Source organism: Hemitrygon akajei, unplaced genomic scaffold, assembly GCF_048418815.1.
Source record: "Hemitrygon akajei unplaced genomic scaffold, sHemAka1.3 Scf000076, whole genome shotgun sequence".
Lineage (NCBI taxonomy): Eukaryota > Metazoa > Chordata > Chondrichthyes > Myliobatiformes > Dasyatidae > Hemitrygon > Hemitrygon akajei.
The window spans coordinates 3,570,762-3,597,697 of record NW_027331962.1 but is presented as its reverse complement, the minus strand read 5'-3'; the positions used below and the strand labels follow the sequence as shown (position 1 = coordinate 3,597,697).

The 26,936-nt window shown below is 45.1% G+C and overlaps 2 protein-coding genes across 2 annotated transcripts in view; both read left to right on the top strand.

Moving 5' to 3' along the window:
• The window catches only part of LOC140722389 (uncharacterized), a 278,780-nt gene that overhangs the window by 168,442 nt on the left and 83,402 nt on the right, over window positions 1–26,936 (top strand). The gene's annotated exons all lie outside the window — the stretch shown is intronic.
• LOC140722373 (cell adhesion molecule CEACAM5-like) overlaps window positions 6,591–26,936 on the top strand; it is a 41,503-nt gene continuing 21,157 nt past the window's right edge. The window contains exons 1-6 of the mRNA XM_073037129.1: window positions 6,591–6,659; window positions 6,860–7,177; window positions 12,161–12,436; window positions 13,637–13,897; window positions 23,598–23,873; window positions 25,212–25,472. Of these exons, the coding sequence (XP_072893230.1) occupies window positions 6,608–6,659; window positions 6,860–7,177; window positions 12,161–12,436; window positions 13,637–13,897; window positions 23,598–23,873; window positions 25,212–25,472 (1,444 nt within the window). The 5' untranslated portion in view covers window positions 6,591–6,607. The remainder of the gene's footprint in view (window positions 6,660–6,859; window positions 7,178–12,160; window positions 12,437–13,636; window positions 13,898–23,597; window positions 23,874–25,211; window positions 25,473–26,936) is intronic.

Sequence of the window (26,936 nt, the reverse complement as noted above, 5' to 3'; positions counted from 1 at the left end):
TTCCTCATTTTCCTTGCTGACCTTCGCCCTCTGGGTGAGCACGGTTGTCAGGTTCGGGATGGGATATTTGGTAGTGGTGTGAATGGTGGTCCGAATGTTCTCGCAGAATAGCCCCGGCGAGTAACTGTGCTGCATTCTGTAGACACTGCACACATCGGCCATTACCTGCTGGTACTGGAGCAAGGGAAGGTGCATGTTGCAATTGCATTCGTTTGCTCTGTAGCAGAGTTTAACACCTCACAGTCTGCTAATAATAGAAAACAGAATGGGAAGTTGTGGAAATCACTTACTAATTTTTTACAGCAATTCAGATTCAACGGTCAAAGCAACTCAGTATCTTCTGTATAGAACATAGACCATAGAACATAGCACATTGCAGGCCCTTCGGCCCACAATGTTGTGCCGACCATTAAACCTTGCCCCCTATATCAACGCACCCGATTCTTAAATTCCACCAAATACCTGTTAAACAGTCTCTTAAACTTCAGGAGTGTATCTGCCTCCACCACTGAATCAAGCATTGTATTCCACGCACGAACCACTCTCTGAGTGAAAAACATTCCTCTCATATCCCCCTTGACTTTCCCAACCTTTCCTTAAACACTCTGTCATGTCTCCTCTTATCGTCCTTCTCTCCAAAGAGAAAATAACTCGCACCATAAATCTCTGATCATAATCCATACTCTCTAAACCAGGCAGCATCCTGGTAAATCTCCTTTGCACCCTTTCCAATGCTTCCACATCCTTCCTATACTGAGGCGACCACAACTGGACACAGTACTCCAAGTGTGGCCTAACTAGAGTTTTATAGAGCTGCATCATTACATCGCGTTTCCTAAACTCTATCCCTCGACTTATGAAAGCCAACACCCATAAGCTTTCTTAACGACCCTATCTACCTGTGAGGTTCACTTTCAGGAATCTGTGGACATGTACCCTCATATCCCTCGCTTCTCCACAATGCCAAGTATGTTGCCATTTACTTTGTTCTCTGCCTTGGAGTTTGTCCTTCCGAAGTGTACCACCTCACACTTCCCCGGGTTGAACTCCATCTGTCACTTCTCAGCCCACTTCTGCATCCTATCAATGTCTCCCTGCAATCTCTGACAATCCTCTACACTATCCACAACTCCACCAAAATTGTGTCGTCTGCAAACTTGCCAACCCACCCTACCTCCCCTACATCCAGGTCCTTAATAAAGATCAAGAAAAGTAGAACTCGCACAACCGATTCTTGTGGGACACCACTAATCACAACCCTCCAATCCGAAAGTACTCCCTCCACCACGACCATCTGCCTTCTGCAGGCAAGCCAATTCTGAATCCACCTGGCCAAACTTCCCTGGATCCAATGCCTTCTGACTTTCTGAATAAGCCTACCGTGTGGAACCTAGTCAAATGCCTTACTAAAATCCATGTAGTTCACATCCACTACACGACCCACATTTTTATGCCTGGTAACCTCCTCAAAGAACTCTATCAGGCTTGTTCGACACGATCTACCCTTCACAAAACCATGCTGACTAACCCTGATCAAACCATGATTCTCTAAATGTCCATAGATCCCATCTCTAAGAATAATTTCCAACAGCTTTCACACCACAGACGTAAGGCTCACTGATCTATAATTACCTGGACTATCCCTACTACCTTTTTTGAACAAGGCGACAACATTCGCCTTCCTCCAATCCTCCGGTACCATTCCTGTGGACAACGAGGACATAAAGATCCTAGCCAGAGGCTGAGCAATCTCTTCCCTCGCCTCGCAGAGCAGCCTGGGGAATATTCTGTCCAGCCCCAGAACTTTCTGTCCTGATGTATTTTAACAGCACTTCTCCCTTAATATCAACATGCTCCAAAACATCCTACCCTATCAACCTGTGAGGCAACTTTCAGAGATCTGTGGACATGTACCCCCTGATCCCTCCGCTCCTCCACACTTCCAAGTCTTCTGCCGTTTACTATGTACTCTGCCTTGGAGGTTGTCCTTCCAAAGTGTAACACCTCACACTTCTCCGGGTTGAACTCCTTCTGCCACTTCTCAGCCCACTTCTGCATCCTATCAATGTCTCTCTGCAATCTTCGACAATCCTCAACACTATCTACAACACCAGCAACCTTTGTGTCGTCTGGAAACTTGCCAACCCGCCCTTCTACCCCCACAACCAAGTTTTTAATAAAAATCACGAAAAGTAGAGGTCCCAGAACCGATCCTTGTGGGACACCAGAATATCAACCTCGCTCATATTGTCCTTACCATCATCAAGTTCCCTCTCATTGTTGAATACTGAAGAGAAATATTCATTGAGGACCTGGTTGAGGAAATAATCATTGAGGACCTTTATCTCTAATGGGCCCTATCTTCACTCCAGTCAACCTTTTGTTCTTCACATAATTGAAGAATGCCTTGGGGTTTTCCTTTACCCTACTCGCCATGGCCTTCTCATGCCCACTTCTTGCTCTTCTCAGCCACGACATCTGACTGCTCACCCTCCCTCATGAGAATACTGAGAACTCGATCCGAGATATCGCGGACCCTGGCACCAGAGAGACAACAGACCATCCAGGATGCTCGATCTCTTCCACAGAACCTTCTGTATGTGCCACTAACTATCGAATCCCCTATCACTACTGCTCTCCTCTTTTCCCTCCTTACCTTCTGAGCTGAGGGTCCAGTCTCGCTACCAGAGACGCAACCACTGCAACTTGACCCTAATAGGTCGTCCCCACCAACAGTATCCAAAACGGTATCCTTATTATTGATGGGAACGGCCGCAGGGGTGCTCTGCTCATTCAGTCTATTTTCCTTCCGTCTCCTGACAGTCACCCAGCTACCTGCCTCCTGACTTATAGGGGTGATTATCTCCCTGTAACTACTGTTTATTTCTGCCTCTGCCTCACGAATGATCAGAATTTCATCCAACCCCAGCTCCAGGTCCCAAACATGGTTTGTCAGGAACTGCAGCTGGATGCACCTTTTACAGGTGTAGTCATCAGGGACAATTGTGCTCGCCCTGACTTCCCACATACTGCAAACGGAGCACTCGGCTGCCCTAACTGCTGCCTCCATTAACTACTCCTAAGTTAATTAGAGTTATTAAAGGAGCTTACCCGGCCTTACCTCACCGATCAAGTTCGTCCTCAGCCTCTGCTTGCCGTAGCCTGTCGAGCCAAAGCCTTCCTATTCTATCTCCCACTACTCCGCCGCCCTCGACTACGTCGCCCGCTCCGTTAATACGCTCGCTTTTTAAACTCTCCCGCTGCCTCACAGGCCGACTTTCACGCGCTTGCGCAGTCATGCCCCGTTCAAACTGCCGAAGAAAGCACCAGCTATGTAACAACAGTGAAAATAAATCAGCTTACTAGAAACGTCATTGCTGACTTCGAGCATGCGCCTGCGTTTGTCCAAGCGTGTTCGCGGCGCCTGTTTAACTAAAGGCGGCCCAGTCTAACAATTCCCCACTCCAGCAATGACCGCTCCAGCAATGGGGAATCCTTCTCCATCGGGGTGGCCAATTCAGAGAATTGCTATCACTGTTGTCATAAACGCCAGGCGTACAAATCAATGTACAAATTATTTAAGTACGCAAACAGCCGAATGAACGGATAAATAAAGAAAATAAGAAAAAAGCAAACGAACAAACAAATAAAAGCTGAATTGTGAGGGCGCATTCATGGGTCCGATTGCACAGGCTGCAGGTAAATCGTTGAGCGTGTGTTTTCAGTGTCATGAACCTTCTTCCGGATGGTAGCAATGACACGAGAGCAGATTCCGGATGGTAGCAATGACACGAGAGCAGATTCCGGATGGTAGCAATGACACGAGAGCAGATTCTGGATGGTAGCAATGACACGAGAGCAGATTCCGGATGGTAGCAATGACACGAGAGCTGATTCCGGTTGGTAGCAATGAGAGAAGAGCATATCCCGCATGGTCGTAATCAGACAGCAGCATATCGCGGATGGTAGTAAACAGACGAGAGCATATCTCAAATGATGGTAATGAGTCAAGAGCATATCTGGGAAGCTAGTAATGAGAGGGGAGCATATCCCAGATTGTAGTAATGAGAAGGGAGCATAGAGCGGTTCTAACTAATGGGAAGAGAGCATATTCCGAATGGTTCTCATGGGAAGCTTGGATATTCCGAATGCCGATGGCGATGGTCCTGAATTATGGACCCGGGCTCCTGGAGGCACAACGTTTTCAAGATGTCCTGGATTATGGTGAGGCTTGTAGCGTGATGGATGTGATTGTGTCCACAACTGTCTGCAATCTTTGTCGATCCCGGGCTTTGGAGCCTGCACACTAGACGGTGATGGAATGAGTCAGAATACTCCCCACCTTGCAGTTCCAGACTCTTCCCAGTCTTTGATGACATACCAAGGCCAAATCCCTTCGATCACCTAATCCAGGCAACCCCAATAGGCGGAACGCGGGCCATGTCCATACTGCGTGAACCAAATGTCTGGACCGCGCCGGCCCATTGGCACTTCCGTGAACACACCTGTCATAACATGTAAATAGGGCGCGCGCTGCTCTAAGTTATTTTAACCTCATCCCACACCGTACACTTGACCCACCCCCGTGGAGCGCTCGAGCCACTGCGCGCTCTCTACGTTCCTCACGGTGGAAAGTTGCACTTTCCACCTCTGCGAGAGGAACGAAATGAGGGAGGACCCAGTGATGAGGTATTTCGTGACAAGCCTGTCAGAAAACTTCAGGGAACGATTTGAAAGCTCCCCCAAACTCTAAGGTGATTATCCTCCTCTCCCTGAGACAGCCGTGCTCCGTTTCGGCTGACGGCCGGTGGACTACAGAGACCAAAAGGCTGGTGCCTTCCATAGATGAGGCAACTCTTCAGATGGAGTTCTTGGAAATGGGAACTTCTGATTTGTTCAAAGCACAACACAAGGACTTTGTACTGAGTGACATTTGGATCAACAAGGTTCCCCAAGCTCAATTCAAAAACACGAGAGCTATTGCAATGCTCCAACTCACACTGTTCCCATCCACGTACATATGTGAGTCATCGTTTTCCTCCATGAACTCTATCGAGAATCAGGAGAGAAACAGACTCTCCAATGCACATCTCGGCCAGAGCCTCAGGATTGCAACAACAGAATACCGGCCCAACATCAGAAGGATTGCCTCATCCCATCGCTGTCACTTCTCTCGCTAATTGGTGAGCGCATCAATTTAATTTTGTCCATTTGTCAATCTTATTGTGGTATAATATTACAACAACAATAATACTGATAGTTTCATTTATAGCTACAACTTATACTTCAAATACTACATAGCTTAATTACAAAGAACATATAGTTTAAATGAGAGAACAGAAACAGTGGGAAAGGCAATACCACTAAAAATTTTTGTGTGGAAGAGAGGTGGTGATTTCCAAGTTTAGTGAGTGTGTGTGTGTGTGTGTGTGTGTGTGTGTGTGTGTGTGTGTGTGTGTGTGTGTGTGTGTGTGTGTGTGTGTGTGTGTGTGTGTGTGTGTGTGTGTGTACGTGACGTAGAACCACAGAACATTAAAGCACAGAAACAGACCTTTTGACCCTTCCTCGCTCTGCCATGTCCCACTGACCTGCACCCGGCCCATATCCCTCCAAACACCTCTCATCCATGTAGCTGTCCCAGATGAGTTCTCAATGTGACAGCTGACAGTTGTGATAGCTAGAGTCATAATTAAATGGCTGGTTTTGGACTTTTTTTTTCAGGGGTGCATTTTCTGTCTACTACTACTACTACCACCATTACTATTACTACTATTACTAACACTATTACTTCCACTAACACTACCACTACTACTACTACTACTACTACTACTACTACTACTACTACTACTACTAATAATAATAATAATAATAATAATAATAATAATAATAATAATAATAATAATTGTATGAGCAGCAACAGCAACAGCTGCCCATAAAACAACTTACTGTCGCAGAGAAAATAAAACCCGGACGTTTTGGCCCTTGGCTTGGCATGCTTGACATAATTTGGCCCTTTGCAGAAAACTAATTCGGGAACCCAACCTAATAGAATCCAGCAGCTGACGTGCGGTGACAACACTCAACCATTCCATCTACTTCAGAGGAGTGTAGTTTTGTGGAAAATGCCACGTGATCTGGTAAAACATGACAGCAGAGTATCGAGGGCCGAATACCCTTCTGTTCCTTCAGCGCTTTAAGTCCGTTTATTCTCTTGCTTCTCGCTCTGCAATCAAACAGGTCCAAGTTCTCACCTAACACACTCTCTACATTTGGCACGGAGACCAGGAAATGCGGATCCGTCTCCGAATGTAACAGAGACAGACGCTGCCCTGTCGGGATCGTGTGGATGACGATCACTTCACTGTCTCTTTTTCTTCCCATGTCGGTGGGTGAGAGAAACTCTCTTTGAGACCATTATAGGATTCAATACAGCAGCAGATAGTTGTAGAACAGCACACAGGATTTGATGTAGATTTGAGCAAAATACTGACTCTCTGATCCAATCAGCACTGCCGCTTGTGACGTCAGAATCCAGATATCTGACCCGCAAACCAGGAAGTGCGGCTCAGTTTCCGAGTGTAACGGAGATCGGCGCTGCTCTCTCGGGATGTCGGGACTGCCCTTCGCAGCTATCGTTCTTTGTCTCCACATAACGGCGGGTGAGTGTCACTCTCTCCAACCGCCATGGTCGGATAATCATCAGAGTGGCAAGTAGTTGAAGACATGAAGATCCGGTCATAAGGGTCGAACTTGCTGAGCTGTGTGGAGACCCCCGGTATCTGTACAGATTGAGTTAAGTGCGATTCTCGATTCTATCCGTGTCTGTCACTACTCCCTCATACGATTTTCTCGTCCTCAGGTGAGTCTCAGCAGTTTACCATTTTCGCTGAGCACAGCGAGATAAACGCCACCGTCGGGGGAGATGCGCTGTTTTCAGTGCGGCCGTCGGGCAAAGTCACCAGTGGAAACTGGCGTTTTAATGGGGGAACAATCGCCCAGTGGATCGGGCAGAATGTGTCTGTTGGCGATGGCTACACAGACGGCGCTGAGATATTCACGACCAACGGGTCGCTTCTGCTGAAGTCGGTGAACATGTCGGACAGCGGGGAATACCGTGTGAATATGGTGTCAGCTAATGGCTCCCAAACCTTAGCGACCGTCACTCTGCGTGTCTTTGGTAAGTGAGATCTCCGAATATAACTTTCAGTCTATTCCTGTGTTGATAGACTACAATATAACCTTTACCGTTCGTTGCTCGATGACAGATTATTTCTCAATGAAAAACTAAACCGAGTGAACAACTCAGTTCCGCTTTAGAATTAGTTTCAAGTTCCTCTCGGACAGGCATCGGCGATGACCGATGATTGTGGACGTAGAACCTGGCCTGTAGTGAACCCGACCGGTCCCACTTTTCGGACTGATCGACTCTCACTCGTACTCAGTAAATCAGTAACTATAAAAGGATCAATGAAAAATCCACGACAGTGGACCAGACAACAGTCCGTGCAAATACAAATATAAATAAATAGTATATAAATAATGAGAACATGAAACGACGAGATAAAGTCAGAGTGGGCTTGGCCATCGTCGGAGTGGACTGAGGCAGAGTGGGTCGGCTTTGCCTCAATCAGGCTTCGGCGAGAACTGGCAGAGGCGAGGTCTGAACGGGGCACAACTGCGCAAGCGCGTGAAAGTCGGCCCGTGAGGCAGCGGGAGGATTTAAATAGCGAGCAGAGGCTGAGTACGAGCTTCACTCCAGGTGAGGTAAGGACGGGTAAACTCCTTTAATTAATCTAATTAGATTTGGAGTAGGTAATGGAGGCAGCAGTTAGGACTGTTGAGTGCTCCGTTTGCAGTATGTAAGAAGTCAGGGCGAGCACTGTTGTCCCTGATGATTACAACTGCAAAAGGTGCATCCAGCTGCAGCTCCTGACAAACCGTGTTTGATAGTTTTTTACAGCAATACATAGAGGTACCAACTAGAGAAGGGGCAGTTTTGGATCTTTTGTTAGGGAGTAAAATAGGTAAGTTGGCGGAGGTATGTGTTGGGGAGCACTTCGGGTCCAGTGATCACAATGGTAATAGTTTCAATATAATTATGGAGAAAGATAGGACTGGACCCAGGGTTGAGATTTTTGATTGGAGAAAGGCTAACTTTGAGGAGATGCGAAAGGATTTAGAAGCAGTGGATTGGGACAATTTGTTTTATGGGAAGGATGTAATAGAGAAATGGCCGTCAATTAAAGGTGAAATTTTGAGGGTGCAGAACCTTTATGTTCCTGATAGGTTGAAAGGAACGGGTGAAAGTTTGAGAGAGCCATGGTTTTCAAGGGATATTGGCAACTTGGTTAGGAAAAAGAGAGATATCTGCATTAAATATAGGCAGCATGGAGTAAATGAGGTGCTCGAGAAATATAAAGAATGTAAGAAGAATCTTAAGAAAGAAATTAGAAAAGTTGAAAGAAGGTACGAGGTTGCTATGCAAGTAAGATTAAAATAAATCCGAAGGGTTTCTACAGTTATATTAATAGCGAAAGGATAGTGAGGGATAAAATTGGTCCCTTAGAGAATCAGGGTGGTCAGCTATGTGCGGAGCCGAGGGAGATGGGAGAGATTTTGAACGATTTTTTCTCTTCGGTATTCACTAAGGAAAAGGATATTGAATTGGGTAAGGTGTGGGAAACAAGTAAGGAAGTTATGGAACCTATGACAATTAAAGAGGTGGAAGTACTGGCGCTTTTAAGAAATTTAAAAGTGGATAAATCTCCGGTCCTGACAGGATATTCCCCAGGACCTTGAGGGAAGTTTGTGTAGAGATAGCAGGAGCTCTGACGGAGATCTTTCAGATGTCATTAGAAACGGGGATTGTGCCGGAGGATTGGCGTATTGTTCATGTGGTTCCATTGTTTAAAAAAGGTTCTAGAAGTAAGCCTGGCAATTATAGACCTGTCAGTTTGACATCAGTGGTGGGTAAATTAATGGAAAATATTCTTAGAGATAGTATTTATAATTATCTGGATAGACAGGATCTAATTAGGAGTAGCCAGCATGGATTTGTGCGTGGAAGGTAATGTTTGACAAATCTTATTGAGTTTTTTGAAGAGGTTACGAGGAAAGTTGACGACGGTAAAGCAGCGGATGTTGTCTATATGGACTTCAGTAAGGCCTTTGACAAAGTTCCGCATGGAAGATTAGTTAGGAAGGTTCGATCGTTAGATATTAATATAGAAGTAGAAAAATGGATTCAACAGTGCCTGGATAGGAGATTGCGGAGAGTAGTGGTGGATAACTGTTTGTCAGGTTGGAGGTCGGTGACTGGTGGTGTGCCTGAGGGATCTGTATTGGGTCCAATGTTGTTTGTCATATACATTAATGATCTGGATGATGGGGTGGTAAATTGGATTTGTAAGTATGCAAATGATACTAAGGTAGGTGGCGTTGTGGATAATGAAGTAGGTTTTCAAAGCTTGCAGAGAGATTTAGGCCAGTTAGAGCAGTGGGCTGAATGATGGCAGATGGAGTTTAATGCTGATAAGTGTGAGGTGCTACATTTTGTTAGGAATAATCCAAATAGGACAAACATGGTAAATGGTAGGGCATGAAGAATGCAGTAGAACTGAGTGATCTAGGAATAATGGTGCATAGTTCCCTGAATGTGGAATCTCATGTGGACAGGGTGGTGAGGAAAGCTTTCGGTATGTTGGCCTTTATAAATCAGAACTCTGAGTATAGGAATTGGGATGTAATGTTAAAATTGTACAAGGCATTGGTATGGTCGAATTTGGAGTATTTTGTACAGTTCTGGTCACCGAATTATAGGAAACATGTCAACAAAATAGAGAGAGTACAGAGAAGATTTACTAGAATTTTACCTGGGTTTCAGCACCTAAGTTACAGGGAAAGATTGAACAAGTTAGGTCTTTATTCTTTGGAGAGTAGAAGGTTGAGGGAGGATTTGATAGAGGTATTTAAAATTATGAGGGGGATAGATAGAGGTGACTTGGTCTCGTTTTTACAGTGCACCGTACCAGCAGTTATGGTCGAAATGACAATACAAAATGATTTGACTTGACTTGACCTGAGCCTGGAGGTTATCCGTTTGTGTATCCTGCTCAAGGCCCGCCAAACCCCCTTTGCAGCTCTGCATTTTGAATTCTCTCTCCATCTAAATAATGGTCTGACCGTTTATTTGCTCACCAAAGTGCATGACCAGACAATTTCCAACATAGTATTTCATTTGCTACTTCTTTGCCAATTCCCCTAAACTATCTAAGTCTCTCTGAAGACTCTCTGTTTCCTCAACGCTATTTCTCCTCCACCTATCTTTATATCATCGGCAAATTTAGCCACAAATCCATTAATCCTGTAGTCCAAACCTTTGACATACATGGTAAAAAGCAGTGGTTTGTGTTGAATGGAGATATGCAGCCTGTGATGAGTGTCAATATTGTTCAGACGATACGAGTCCCAGTGCAGAGCGAGTAAGACTGCAGCCGTTCTAGATCCACTGCTGAGAAAAGAAAAGTGCAAAGGATGTTGATTGGTTGTGCCCTCTCGTGCTCGCCATCTCAGCCGTGGGAAAAAGCCTCTGACGATCCACACGATCAATGCCTCTCATCATCGTTTACACCTCTATCAGGTCACCACCCATCCCCCGTCGCTCCGAGGAGAAAAGGCCGAGTACACTCAAACTATTCTCGTAAGGCATGCTCCCCAATCCAGGCAACATCCTCGTAAATCTCCTCTGCACCCTTTCTATGGTGTCCACGTTCTTCCTGTAGTGAGGAGACCAGAAATGAGCGCCATACTCCGAGTGGGGTCTCTCCAGGTTCCTTTCTAGGTGCAACATTACATTCAGCTCTAAAACTCAATCCGACGGTTGATGAAGACCAATGCGCCGTACGCCTTCTCAACAACAGAGTCAACCTGCGTAGCGGCTTTGACTGTTCTTTGGATTCGGACCACAAGGTCCCTCTGATCATCCGTACTACCAAGATCCTTGCCATTAATATCCATATTCTGCCATCACTTTGACCTACCTAAATGAACGACCACACACTTATCTGGGTTGAACTCTCACATCTCAGCCTCGTTTTGCATCCAATCAGTGTCCTGCTGTAGCCTCTGACAGCCCTCCACACTATTCACAACAACCCTGTCTTTCCGTCATCAACAAATTTACGAACCCATCCATACGTTCTACATCTACGGCTCTACCTTCATCAATGTGTTTCGTCACATCTTCAAAAAATCAATCAAGCTGATAAGACTCACTTGTCTGTAATTTCCTTGGGCTATCCCTACTCCCTTTCTTGAATACGAGAGCAACATCAGCAACTCCCCAATCCTCCGGAACCTCTCCCGTCCTCATTGATGATGCAAACATCACCGCCAGAGGCTCAGCAATCTCCTCCCTCGCCTCCCACGGTTTCCTGGGATGCATCCCTTCCGGTCCAGGTGACTTATCCAACTTAATGATATCTAAAATCTCCAGTACATCCTATTCCCTAACATCTATCGGCAAAGGCTTTTCAGTCCTCTGCAGGTCATCCGTACAATCGCCAAGATCTTTAACCGTAGTGAATACGGAAGCAAAGTTTTCATTAAGTACCTCTTCCGGTCCCATACACCCTTTTGTACTGTCTCACTTGATTGGTCCCATTCTCCCACGTCTTATCCTCTTGCTCTTCACATACTTGTAGAATGAATTGGGGTTTTCCTTAATCCTGTCTGGCAAGGCCTTCTCATGGCCACTTCTGGCGCTCCTAATTTATTCTTAAACTCCTTCCTGCTTATCTGACAGGTTTCTAGATCTCTATCATTACCCTGTTTGTTGAAACTTTCGTAAGCTGGTGTTTCCTTCTTGACTCTGTTTACAACGGCCTTTGTACACCACGGTTCCTGTACCGTGTATGCTTGTACTTCCCACTGGTCGCGATGAATGGATCACAGTTAGCCAACCTCCAACCTTCGCAATTTTCCCCGAACCCTGTCACGTCCATCTCAAAACATCATGTCCATCAGATTGAATAACTTATAAATGTTTACTTATTATGGAATCATAAATGATTGATTTCATTTTCAGATTCGTAACGGAATTCATAAACCAGCAGATTCTATTCTTGTGTCGTGCACTAACCAATCCCCTATGTTTTAACAGAACCTGTTTCCAATGTCATTGTTACATCTAATGCCACCAGACTGATTGAGTACAGCGACACCGTCAGACTAACCTGCTCCGCAACAGGCACGGATGTCTCTTACCTGTGGCTTGAGGAGAATAACAAGATAATTCCTGGAGGCAGGATTGTTCTGAATGAAGATAACAGCACACTCACTGTTTCTGGAGTGCTACGGACAGACGGAAATTTCACCTGTAGAGCAAGCAATGTGATTAACGAAATCACGAGCGCTCCGTTTTCTCTTAATGTCAACTGTAAGTGTCCCGAGACTCCGGTAGTTACCTATTATATCACAGTTAAGTTTGAAATCCGTGTCTTATTTCGGCGACGGTTAAGCTAACACTGTGTCGGTTGAAATCTGTACTTCAGGTGAAAGAAAGGTGCAGGATAGCCTGGTCTGTCCTGCATGGGTCTTCACACAAAACAATGTGTTTTGAACAATTCCAATGCCCACGGCTCAAAGGCAATTGTGATGTTCATTAAATTTGGATTTGACTCTGCTGAGTTTTGTGTGTCACTTCAGTTCTATTCACTCAAATCGAAATCATCTCTGCAAAATTCTAATTCTGGTTTGTGTTATCTCAACACAATGGAAGCTGATCCGGACTTGGTACAGTGAGGGCAAAGATGTTATTTTTTGGACAAATGGACCATTGAATCCAACAGCGCTGTGTAAGGCCGTTTAGGGACTTTGATAATAATTCCGGTCACCGGAAGGGACAGGGGAAGTTCAGAGTGTAAAACGCTCACAGCCCTTATCAACCCCACAACCCTTCTGGCAAATGTCCATAGCTACGACGAGGTGGGGATACATTGCTTCAGTGCATATGTGGAAGCGGGAAGTTAGATCTGGATGAAAATCACAATGTGCAGTGGTGTTACAGCCACCGGTCCTCACTGATAGAGACTAAACCTAGAATATTGGAACTGAAAACGCGTCCTACCGTAACACGCTGTAAACTGGAGTGTCCCAATAATTGCACATGTCGTCAGTGACTTGACAGTATAGTGTGTGCCCACATGACATTCGGCCCGAACCCTGATTACATGAGTTATTGCATCTACACTCCGAGTTGCCTTACCTGTCCCTGCAGAGAGAGGTGTTGGGTATTTTGTTTGGAAAAAAATGTTGAACTCTCTTCCACAAAACACACACAGCGAGGGAAGCTATACAAAACGATACGCTAATGACTGGCGTGCATTGTATCCAGCTTGGAGGAGGAGACCGGTTTTGGGATATGAGGTAACTGTGCAATTCATAGTTTCATAAAACGTGGATAATCTGACACTGTGTCCCGACTCTCCTCTTTCCCGCGCGTGGCTTCCAGACGAATGCATTCGCCGGTGTGTAGGAGCGCTTTCTCTGGTAGTGGGCTGTTCTTCCTTTCTCGCTGAGGAACTCTGTTGTATCTCCTGTGTGATTTGTTACAATCCCTTTTGTCCGTTTCTTTTAGACGGACCGGATCGTCCATATATCATCACTCAACCGAACTCCTCTTTTCACGTTGCCGGAAGCTCCCTCAGGTTAACATGTTTCACAGAGTCCCGCCCAGATGCTGAATTGAATTGGCAACTGAACGGTGCCCACCTACACAATGGGCAGGAGGTCATCCTCGACAGCATCTCTGTGAGCAACGCGGGAAAGTATACTTGTGAGGCCTCTAACAGCGTTACAAAAAGGAACAATGCCTCAGCCACGCAAATCAATGTGTTCGGTAGGTAGTTCGTTCCTCCCTTTGTTGAAGTCGTATGTTTAACGGTGTTGGTGCGGCCAGGCCCGTGCAATTCAACTGAATGCCTGAAACCTATTAGAACCTATTCTTATAAGGGATGCTCCCCAATCCAGGTAAATCTCCTCTGCACCCTTTCTGTGGCTTCCACATCCTTCCTGTAGTGAGACGACCAGAACTGAACACGGTACTCCAAGTGGGGTCTGACCAGGGTCCTATGTAGCTGTAACCTTACCTCGGCTCCTAAATTCAATTCCGCGATTGATGAAGGCCAATACACCCTACGCTTTCTTAGCCACAGAGTGAACCTGCGCAGCTGCTTTGAGCGTCCTATGGACTGGGACCCCAAGATCCCCATGGTCCTCCATACTGACAAGAGTCTTGCCATTAATACTAGATTCTGCCATTATATTTGACCTACCAAAATGGACGACTTCGCACTTATAAGGATTGAACTCCATCTGCCACTTCTCAGGCTAGTTTTGCATCCTATCAATGTCCCGCTCTAACCTCTGACCGACCTCCACACTAACCATTGTGTCTACAGCAAACTTACTAACCCATGCCTCCACTTCCTCATCCAGCTCATTTATAAAAATCACCTCCCAATAGCCTTTGCCTGCCTTCCTGCCAGGATTTAAGTGCAACCCGTCCTGTTTGTACAGTTGACAGCTGCCCCAGAAGAGTTCCCAATGATCTAGAAACCTGGATCCTTGCCCCCTTCTCCAAGGGGACATTGCTTTGTGGATCCAGATCTGTCTTGCACACTGAAGGCAAATAGTGGTTGTAGACGGGTCTTATTCTCCACCGGAGGTCGGTGACAAGTGGAGTGCCTCAGGAATCTGTTCTGGGACCCTTACTCTTAGTGATGTTTTATAAATGATCTGGATGAGGAAGTGGAGGGATGGTTTGGTAAGTTTTCTGACGACACGAAGGTTGGAGGTTTTGTGGATACTGTGGAGCACAGTCAGAGGTTACAGCGGGACGTTGACAGGATGCAAAACTGAGCTGAGCAGTGACAGATGGAGTTCAACACAGATAAGTGTCAGGTGGTTCATTCCGTTAGGTCAGATGTCAAGGCAGAATATAACATCAATGGTAAGACTCTGAAGGATCTTGCGTTCGAGTATATTACTGTAACACACACAAAGCTGCTGTACTCGTTGCCTCTGTGCTTAAGACACCATAAGGATTGAGTTTAAAACCCGAGAGGTAATGTTGTAGCCATATAGGAACTCGAACAGACCCCACGTAGTACTGTGCTCAATACCGGTCGGCTCACTGAAGGAAGTATGTAGAAACCACAGGGACGGTGCAGAGGAGGTTTACTAGGATGTTGCCTGGATTGGGGGAGCGTGCCTTATGAGAATGGGTAGAGTGAACTCGGCCTTTTCTCCTCGGAGCGACGGAGAATGAGAGGTGACCTGACAGAGTTGTACAAGATGATGAGAGGCATTGATCGTGTGGATAGTCAGAGGCTTTTTCCCGGGGCTGAAATGTCTAGCACGAAAGGGCATAGTTTTAAGGTGCTTGGAAGCAGGTATAGAGGCGATGTCAGGGGTATGGTTTTTACCCTGAGAGTGGTGAGGACGTGGAATGAGCTTCAGGCGCCGATGGTCGGGGCCGATACGATAGGGTCTTTTAAGAGGCTCCTGGACAGGTACATGGAGCTTAGTAAAATAGAGGGCTATGGGTAGCCCGAGGGAATTTCTGAGGTCAGGCCATGTTCGGCACAGCTTTGTGGACCCAAGTGTCTGTATTGTGCTGCATCTTTTCTATGTTTCTGTGTTTCTATCTGGTAATGTCGAGTCCGGTGCTGATTACGGAATTCAGATCTGTGTTCTTATTCATTGTTTGGTTTGCAATTCATGTTTTTATGATGTTCCCCAGTTTGCACTTTTTCGGCTGTGTGAGATAACAATTTTCATTGGCTCCACTACATTGACACTGACACTGAACTTTGCATCATTTCTGTAACAATAGCTTATCTGGATGATATTACAAACTTGTCACGTACCCCGTAACTGGGTGTCTAACCAGCAGAGAAAGAAGAATCCATTGGAGTCTGGTGGTACTATATTTAAAGGTGTTTATTAATAAACATAAGCAAAACCATATCAATAATGCAGATATAGATATAAAACAAGTTAGCAGTAATAAACCTAAAAGTGTAGGAATAATAATAATCAATAATAAACAAGCTCTGTCGATGTCTAGGGGTAAATAAATTGTCATAGAAAATTATAAAGTTCAGTTCAGTTCATGAGTGCTGATGTCGTTATGGTGGCTGTATTTTAATCTTTGGAGAGAGAGAGAGAGAGAGAGAGAGAGAGAGAGAGAGAGAGAGAGAGAGAGAGAGAGAGAGAGAGAGAGAGAGAGAGATGGAGAGAGAGAGAGAGAGAGAGAGAGAGAGAGAGAGAGAGAGAGAGAGAGATGTAAAAGCTACAATCAGGCAAACCTTCCTTTGCTTTCTTATTCCGTCGTATCGGTGTGGTCATTCAGTTATGACCTCTCCGTCCTTCTGCTAGACCGTTCTTCTGTGGTGGACTCGTCACTCTGGCATGGGTGGACACACACACAAGACTCCACCGGCCTGCTGCTTTACCCTGTGAGCTTTACTGACCGATCTCCTGGTTCGGTCTCCGAAACCCCCACCTTTCTTGTGGGTTCCAACACTCAATCAGGGTCCACTGGCGTGTCTGGAGGGTGTCTCTCCAGATCTGTCTTTTATCCCAACTAACGGGGACTCAGCTATCCATCACTCCTGAATGACTCTGTCCATTAAATAAGGCCACTCCTTCAATCCACTGAGGAATTTTTATGGGCAAAATAGTAGAAGATAAAAAACCCTTGCAGAAGTCATAATACAGTAAATCAACAGTCTCTCTCCCCTCTCTTATCTGTAGCAAATGTTCTTGCCTGTTTTTCGTCTCTTTCTCATGGTCAGCATAGCAACAGTAATAGTTCGTGTTTCTCGGGGGGCGGGTGGTCAACTCTGTACCCCATTGGCCATCAGGTCTGTTCATCACTCATAACACCCCCATCCTTCTGGGAATTTTCGCCAGGGGAAAATTAACTAATAAAGCACATGACTGAATTACAGAGTTTAACAAAAATACAGAAGTTGCCTTAACTACAAGAACAATACAGATACACGTTCAAATTAACATCTCGATAAACAACAACAATAACATTATCACTCCCCTTCACATGTTGTATTTTAATATAAAATTCCTGTAACAACAGACTCCAACTTAGTAATCTCCTATTTTTATTTTTCATGTTAGCCAAAAAAAATACTAAAAGGGTTGTGTTCTTAGCTTAGGTGTATATTACAAAATGTGAACCAATACATGTGTGATTATATTGCGGTACATTATAAAAGTTTGTGCAAATACTAATCTCTATTTTACTGTTAAACTTAACATTCAAACAGTCAATCTTTCATGGTGTATTTTTTATCTTTCACATGCTTTGTCAAATTCCCTCAAAACCAGACCCTGTTATTCAAAGTAGCAATTGGTCAACCTTTGTCCCTTTTCCACTTAACTCTCACGTAGTTAGCTCGCTCACCAGTGTGGAATAGGCCTTCACAGACTCCTTTCACAGGAGCTATCTTATCACAAATGTTTAGCAAACAAAGCCCATTTGCTGAACCTCCACACAATACGTTAATTTTAAGCAAGTCATTAATTTTATCTTCAGGATCTTTCATTCTATTTGTTTTCAGTTTAACAGCTGCAGATGATCCCTCTTGGTCAATACAACAGTTCAAGTTCTGCCTCTCCAAATCACATACTTGAATAACAATAAGTTGTTTACCCTTAAATTTCCAAACAAACTGTAATTGATTCACAGGCACATTGTTAACAAGCATTGTTCAGTTAACGGTCCCTTCACTTTTGTCAATCTTTCTAAAACAAATTCAGACTTTAAATTTTCTTTATTCAATTTAGGAACAAAACCTTTCCCTTCTCCTTCAATAATATTCACATCACCAGCTTTCATCTCATCATTAACTTTTAACACACCTTCTAACACAAACAACTGAGAATTCTCACTTTCCACTGGTACCGTTAACCCTTTCTTCACTGAACCAAGTCCATCTGACCCAAAAGGACTGCATTCCTTTTCAACTAAATCAGATACCTCATACTTTTCCTGAGTTTCAATACTAGGTTCAGTACCCTGTGCATCCACACCCTTCACACCCTTGACACACGCAAACGGGACATCTACCTCTTCCAGGCTTTCAATACCAGTCCCTTTTTCAAATTCTAAGTTCCCCTGATCCTCCCAGTTACTCTCTGGGCAACTCCCCTTCGGAGTAAACTCCACCTTGCGGGTTAAATCAACCTAGTCTGCTAACCCAGCAGACTCCCTCAAGGTAGCGGCATTCTTTTCATCTACGTCAGCCCTTACATCATTATCGGGAACACATTTCAATTCTTCAACTGCAAACTGCTCTGTCAAGCCAGACAGATCATCCTTGTCCAACCCTGGACCTTCTAACTGCCATATCTGTTTCTCATCTTTCCTCTGTGCCTCTATAAATTCCCTCCTGACTAAGGGTAAATCTAACTCCTCTCCTTTACTCTCCTTAGATCCACTATCCTCCGTTTTACCACCCTCTAACCCCTCTTGGTACAGGGTCGGTAAAAACGCCTCCGCCAAATCAAAACTGGACTCATTTCAACTGGCTCCTGTCTCAGCCGCCTTTCTAGACATGCTGCGAGTTATTGCGCATGCGGGATAAATCTTGGAATCTATGGGCGGGTCCTCAGCACTCATTGGCTTACTTGTTAATTTCACTGCTGAATACACATCCCCAGAATCTCTCCAGATCCGCACGGGAACTGGGGTTTCTCCTTCCTTCACATACACCGTCCCTTCCGAGATAAACTTCTCACGCCCCTCTTGTGCTCTATCTACCTTTGCCTTGCCCATCGATCTGCTGACCGACTCAATGCATCCTGTAGGGATTGCTGTTTTCCCTTTTCCTGTCTCCTTCTTCGGAGAAAAGCACTTAGATGCCATATGACCAGCTTTCCCACAATTATAACAGGTAAAGCTAGGAACCTTCCTTCCAGCCTGCTTTTCCTCCTCCTTACCTTTTCCACCAGCTCCCGGCTTATTTTCTGCCTTAGCCGGTGGGCTTTCTCTACCGTCCCTACTGCCTGTCTGGTAACTCTCATTTGAGGACATCTTTGACTTGTGGGTTAAAGTATACTTGTTTGCTAACTTCGCAGTTGCAGACAAACTCTCTGTCTCCTTCTCATCCAAGTACGTCTTCATACTCTCAGGGATACAACTTTTAAATTGCTCCATCAGTATTAACTGTAACAGTTTATCATAATCTCCAATAACCCCTTTTGAGGCGCACCAACGCTCACAATACATTTGCATCTCACGGACAAACTCTAAATACGTGTGGTTCCACGGCTTTCTCAAGTTCCAGAACTTCTGCCGGTATGCCTCTGGCGCCAACTCGTAACTCCTCAGTACAGCCCTTTTTACTTCCTCATAAGTCCTTAGACTCATCCATGGACAATGCCGAATACCCTTGCTGAGCCTTCCCCCTAAGTACGCTCTGTACCAGAACAGCCCATTTCCCCTTAGGCCAGTTCTGATTCACAGCCACTTTCTCAAAATGGAGGAAGAACTTATCGGCATCCATCTCCTCGAACGGAGGTACCAACTGGATCTCCCAACCAATCTTGAACCCCTCATTTGGGTCTGCCGCCCGGTCTCTTCCCTGCTGTACCTTTAACTTCTCTATTTCCAGCGCATGCTGCCTCTCTTTCTCCCTTTCCTCCTTCTGCCTTTCAGCCTCTTTCCTCTTTTCAGCTTTCCTTTCTACCTCCTCTCTCCTCCCTTCTTCCTCCTCTCTCCTCCTTTCAGCTTTCCTTTCTTCCTCCTCTCTCCTCCTTTCTTCCTCTCTTCTCCCTGCAGCTTCTCTCTCTGCTTCCATCTGCCTCATCCGAAGTTCATGCTGCCTCTTCTCCTTTTCCTCAGGCAACCTTAATTTTTCCATCTCTAACTGAACAACCCCCTCGGCTGGTTTCCACTCAGGGAACAGGTCCAATACATCTGGTGTGAACACACCCTTGGATACATAATGCATAACTATTTCTCTCTGTATATCCACTTTCTCATCGACGATTTCACCTCTGGGAGATCTAATCGTTTCGCAACAATCACCAATTCAGCCTTCCTGGCAACCTGTAATGTCCCCGCAGTCGTGACTTTTAAAAATCTGACAATGTCTATCTCTGCTGGTTTCCCGTCTGGTTAATCTCACAACCAGATCAGATAAGGGACTTTTATCCCGATTCACTGGCCCGTTAATATGGTATCAAATCTCGGACGAGCCCCCAATTTGTCACGTACCCCGTAACTGGGTGTCTAACCAGCAGAGAAAGAAAGAATCCGTTGGAGTCTGGTGGGTACTATATTTAACGGTGTTTATTTATAAAAATAAGCAAAATCATATCAATAATGCAGATATAGATATAAAACAAGTCAGCAGTAATAAACCTAAAAGTGTAGGAATAAATAATAATCAATAATAAACAAGTTCTATCGATGTCGAGGGGTAAATAAATTGTCATAGAAAAGTATAAAGATCAGTTCAGTTCATGAGTGCTGATGTAGTTATGGTGGCTGTGTTTTAATCTTGGAGAGAGAGTGAGAGAGAGAGAGAGAGAGAGAGGAGAGAGAGAGAGAGAGAGAGAGAGAGAGAGGAGAGAGAGAGAGAGAGAGAGAGAGAGAGAGAGGGAGAGAGAGAGAGAGAGAGAGAGAGAGAGAGATGAGAGAGAGAGAGAGAGAGAGAGAGAGAGGAGAGAGAGAGAGAGAGCGAGATGTAACAGCTACAGTCAGGCAAACCTTCCTTTGCTTTCTTAATCCGTCGTATCGGTGTGGTCATTCAGTTACGACCCATCTGGTCTTCAGCCAGACCGTTCCTCTGTGGTGGACTCGTTCACTCTGGCATGGGTGGACACACACACAAGTCCCCACCGGCCTGCTTTTACACTGTGAGCTTTACTGACCGATCTCCTGGTTCGATCGCCGAAGCCCCCACCTTTCTTGTGGGTTCCAACGCTCAATCAGTGTCACTGGCGTGTCTGGAGGGTGTCTCTCCAGATCTGTCTTTTTATCCCTACTAACGGGGACTCAGCTATCCATCACTCCTGAATGACTCTGTCCATCAAATAAGGTCATTCCTTCAGTCCACTGAGGAATTTTTATGGGCAAAATAGTAGAAGACAAAAAACCCTTGCAGAAGTCATAATACAGTAAATCAACAGTCTCTCTCCCCTCTCTTAACTGTAGCGAATGTTCTTGCCTGTTTTTCGTCTCTTTCTGATGGTCAGCATAGCAACAGTCATAGTTCGGGTTTCTCGGGGTGGTGGGGATGCTTAACTCTGTTCCCCCATTGTCCATCAGGTCTGCTCATCACTCATAACATACTGTTGTCAGTAATTCTCCTCTGAGCTTACCATTGATTTCCCATCACCTTTCACATTGTCAGGTGACCCTTGCCTGAAGTGAATTAATTCCTAATTCCTTCTTCACCAGATCCATTTATTTTTCAATTATCTCGGTTTTATTTTTTTTTCAAATGTGAGCTTTTGAAGCAGCATTGCCTCATATATTAAAACAGCAAGGAACCAATGTCTTCAGCCCAGCTCAGGTACATGTCCAGCAATGCAACTCCCTGCTGGTCTCAGCTACTCCTTTCCGCCAATAACACCCGAAACTACTCAGTCCTATTGTTTATCCATGTCTGTCCTAAATATAGCAACTGTGTCCTCCTCGACCACTTCCTCAGCCAGCACATCACAGGTATTTATCAGTTTTAAATCTCTCCCTCTTAACATGTGTGGCTTCCCCCCAAATATGGATGCAGTTTTTTTAAAATGGTAAAACTTGTTAAAGGCCTTACTGAAGTCCCTGTAGACCAACTCCACTGTCCTACCAACATCTCTCCGCCGTTGCCTACTGGAAAGAACATTCCAAAGGTTTTATCAGATAATGAAACATTGAAACATTGAAAACTTACAGCGCAATAAAGGCCATTCGGCCCACAAATCAGTGCCGAAGTTGTCCTTACCTTTGCACTACTTCGGATTACCCATAGCCCTCTTTTTTTCTAAGGTGCATGTATCCATCCAGGAGTCTCTGAAAAGACGCTAACGTCTCCGCCTCCACGAAAGCCGCCGGCAGCCCATTCCTCGCCCTCACCACTCTCTCCGTAAAAAACATACCCCTGACATCTCCTCTGTACCTACTTCCAAACAAGTTAAAACTATGCCCTCTCGTAATAGCCATTTCAGCCCTGGGAAAAAAGACTCTCACGATCAACCCGATCAATGCCTCTCATCATCTTAAACACCTCTATCAGGTCACCTCCCATCCTCCGTCACTCCAAGGCGAACAGGTCGAGTACACTCAAACTATTCTCTTAAGACACGCTCCGCAATCCAGGCAACATCCTTGTAAATCTCCTCTGCACCCTTTTTATGGTTTCCACGTTCTTCTTGTAGTGAGGCGGCCAGAAATGAGCGCCATACTCCGAGTGGGGTCTCACCAGTGTCCTTTCTAGCTGCAACATTACATTCAGCTGTAAAACTCAGTCCGACGGTTGATGAAGACCAATGCACCTTCTTACTTTCTATGTAAGTCTTGCATGGGCTACCTTATCAAATACCCTGCTCAAAAATCCATACATTCTACATCTACGGCTCTACCTTCATCAATGTGTTTCGTCACATCCTCAAAATATTCAATCAAGCTGATAAGGCTCACTGGTCTATAATTTCCTTGGGCTATCTCTACTCCCTTTCTTGAATACGAGAGCAACATCCGCAACCCCCCAATCTTCCGGAATCTCTCCCGTCCTCATTGATGATGCAAACTTCACAGCTAGAGGCTCAGCAATCTCCTCCCTCGCCTCCCACCGTTACCTGGGATGCATCCCTTCCGGTCCAGGTGACTTATCCAACTTAATGATATCTAAAATCTCCAGTACATCCTATTGCCTAATATCTATCGGCAAAGGGTTTTCAGTCCGCTGCAGGTCATTCGCCAAGATCTTTAACCGTAGTGAATACGGAAGCAAAGTTTTCATTAAGTACCTCTTCCGATCCCATACACCTTTTTGTACTGTCTCACTTGATTGGTTCCATTCTCTCACTTCTTATCCTCTTGCTCTTCACATACTTGTAGAATGCCTTGGGGTTTCCCTAATCCTGTCTGGCAAGGCCTTCTCATGGCCACTTCTGGCGCTCCTAATTTCATTCTTAAGCTCTTTCCTGCTTACCTTACAGTTTCTAGATCTCTATCATTGCCCTGTTTTTTGAACCTTTTCTGACCTCTTTTTTTCTTCTTGACTCTGTTTACAACGGCCTTTGTACACCACGGTTCCTGTACCGTGTATGCTTGCGCTTCCCACTGGTCGCGATGTATGGAACACAGTTAGCCAACCTCCAACCTTCGCAATTTTCCCCGAACCCTGTCACGTCCATCTCAAAACCTCATGTCCATCAAATTGAATAACTTCTTAATGTCTACTTTTCATGGAATAATAAATGATTGATTTCATTTTCAGATTCGTAACGGAATTCATAAACCTGCAGATTCTATTCTTGTGTCGTGCACTAATCAATCCCCTATGTTTTAACAGAACGTGTTTCCAATGTCATTGTTACATCTAATGCCACCAGACTGATTGAGTACAGCGACACCGTCACGCTAACCTGCTCCGCAACAGGCACGGATGTCTCTTACCTGTGGCTTGAGAAGAATAGCAAGATAATTCCTGGGGGCAGGATTGTTCTGAATGAAGATAACAGCACACTCACTGTTTCTGGAGTGCTACGGACAGACGGACGATTCACCTGTAGAGCAAGCAACGTGATTAACGAAATCACAAGCTCTCCGTTTTCTCTTCATGTCAACTGTGAGTGTCCCGAGTCTCCGGTAGTTACATATAACATCACAGTTCCTGCGAGATACGGGGTTCCGGGAGTGTGTGAATACATTAGTGATCGTTGCCTGAGGTATTAACCACTATCGACTAACACTGGGACAACTGAACGGTTAGTTAGGAGACGGATCCAGGTCTATCTCGGACGCTGGGGAATTAAAATTAAAATTTTAGATTTCAAATCCGAGTCACATTACGGTGGCGGTTAAACTACCACTGTGTCGGTTCACTTCTGTAGTTCAGGTGAAAGAAAGGAGCGGGATAGCCGGGTCTGTCCGGCATGGGTCTTCACACAAAACAATCCATTTTCAACAATTCCAATGCCCACAGTTCAAAGGCAATTGTGATGTTCATTAAATCTGGATTTGACTCTGCTGAGCTGAGTATCACTTCAGTTCTATTCATTCATATCCAAATTATCTCTTCAAAGCTCTTATTCTGGTTTGATACTTTTTCAACTCAATGAAAACTGATCTGAACTTGGTACAGTGAAGACAAATGGACCATTGGATCTCCGGCGCTGTGTAAGGCCTTTTAGGGACTTTGATAACAATTCCGTTCACCGGAAGGGACAGGGGAAGTTCAGAGTGTAAAACGCTCACAGTCCTTATCAGCCCCACAACCCTTCTGGCAAATGTCCATAGCTACGACGAGGTGGGGATATCTTCCTTCAGTGCGCATGTGGAAGCGGGAAGCTACAGCTGTTAGATCTGGATGAAAATCACAATCTGCAGTGGTGTTACTGCCACCGGTCCTCACTGATAGAGACTAAACCTAGAATATTGGAACTGAAAACGGGTCTTACCATAACACGCTGTAAACTGGAGTGTCCCTATAATTGCACACGTGGTCAGTGACTTGACGGTATAGTGTGGGCCCACATGACATACGGCCCGAACCCTGATTACATGAGTTATTCAATCTGCACTCCGAGTTGCCTTACCTATCCCCGCAGAGAGACGCTGGGTATTTCGTTTGGAAAGTTTTCCTGAACTCTTTACCACAATACACACACATAGGGAAGTTATACAAAGCGATACACTTATGACTGGCGTGCATTGTATTCAGGTTGGAGGAGGAGACGGGTTTTGCGATATGAGGTAACTGTGCAATTCATAGTTTCATAAGACGTGGATAATCTGACACAGTGTTCCGACTCTCCACTTTCCCGCGCGTGGCTTCCAGACGGATGCATTCGCCGGTGTGTAGGAGCGCTTTCTCTGGTAGTGGGCTGTTCTTCCTCTTCCGCTGAGGAACTCTGTTGCATTTCCTGTGTAATTTGTTGCAATCCCTTTTGTCCGTTTGTTTTAGACGGACCGGATCGTCCATATATCATCACTCAACCGGACTCTTCTTATCACGTTGCCGGAAGCTCCCTCAGGTTAACATGTTTCACAGAGTCCCGCCCAGATGCTAAATTGAATTGGAAACTGAATGGTGCCTCCCTACAAAGTGAGCAGGAGGTCATCTTCGACAGCATCTCTGTGAGAGACACGGGAAAGTATACTTGTGAGGCCTATAACAGGGTTACAAAAAGGATCAATGCCTCAACCACGGAAATCATTGTGTTCGGTAAGTAGTCCGTTCCTCCCTTTGCTGAGGTCCTACAATTAATAGTGTTGGTGCAGACAGGCCCGTGTAATCCAAATAAATGCCTGAACCCGATTAGAATACTGACTAACAATATCAATCCACAACGTTGCATATTGATGAATAAGAGTATTGATTAAGATGAAAATTGGAATTATTTTGGCTTGCTGATTAAATTACAAATGTTTACTTGCTGCTGTTAAGGCCAGGAGGCCGTAATCATTGGAAGGAGATTTAGACCATGTGGCCAATGGAGTCCGCACCGCCATTTCATCATGGCTGATCCAATATTCCTCTCAGTCCCAATCACAGCCGTTTCCGCATATTCCTCACGGCCTGACCAATCGAAAATCTATCATCCTCGGCTTTAAACTTACATAACGATACGCCCTCTACAGCTGCCTGTGGAACATAATTCCCAGATTCATCACGCTCTGTCGAAATAGATTCACTTTCGCCTTGGTTTCTGAAAGGATACCACTCTATGCACAGGTTGTGCCTTCTGGGATTAGACTCTGCCGCCATGAGAATCATCTTTTCCACATCCACTCCAACAAGGCCTTTCACAGTTCGATAGGTTTCCATGAGGTCTCCCCACATTCTTCTGAACCCCAGTGGGTAGAGGCCCAGAGCCATCAAACCCTCTTCTCCCGTAAAGCCGTTCAATCCTGGGATCATTTTGGCGAACTTCCTTGGAAACCCCTTCAGTTTAATCACATTCTCTCTCAACGACAAGGGTCCTAAAATGCATCACAATACTCCAAGTGAGGCCTCACCGGTGCTTTATCAAGTTTCAGCATTACATCCTTCCTTTTATATTCTTGTACCCTTGCAATGAATGCTGACATTGCATGACTCCTGATACCTGAAACATCCAACATATCATCAGTGTGTCCCACGGTGAGGGCTGATGCAGTTTGTCCGCCAGTTCCTTGTTCCCCAGTACTACCTCTCCACTATCGTTTTTGAACGGCCCGATATCCACACTTGCTTCTCGCTTCACACTTGATGTACGTTGAGATAATTTGCCGATCTTCATTAATATTATTGGCTGGAGTGCGTTCGCATTCACCTCTACCTTCTAAACGACTTTTTAGTTGCCATTTGTTATTTTATCCAACCTCCCAATCATCTGACTTCCCATTAATGATTGTTCCATTATATACCCTTTATTTGACCTTCATGTTGGCTTTGACTTCTCTTCTTCGCCACGGTTATGTCAGCTCTCCTTTAGAACATTTCTTCCTCCTCTGCCGTCATCCCCCGCCAGTGTTATTTTTCAATTAAATCTGGCCAACCCCTCTCCAGTGCTTCTCTAACTCCTTTTAACCCACTGTAACACTGGGTCATCTGACTCTTCACCTTCTCCTTCTCACATTTCAGGATGAAGTCGATCATATTATGATCACTGACCCCAACATTCTTTTTCCCATAAGCTCTCTGAGC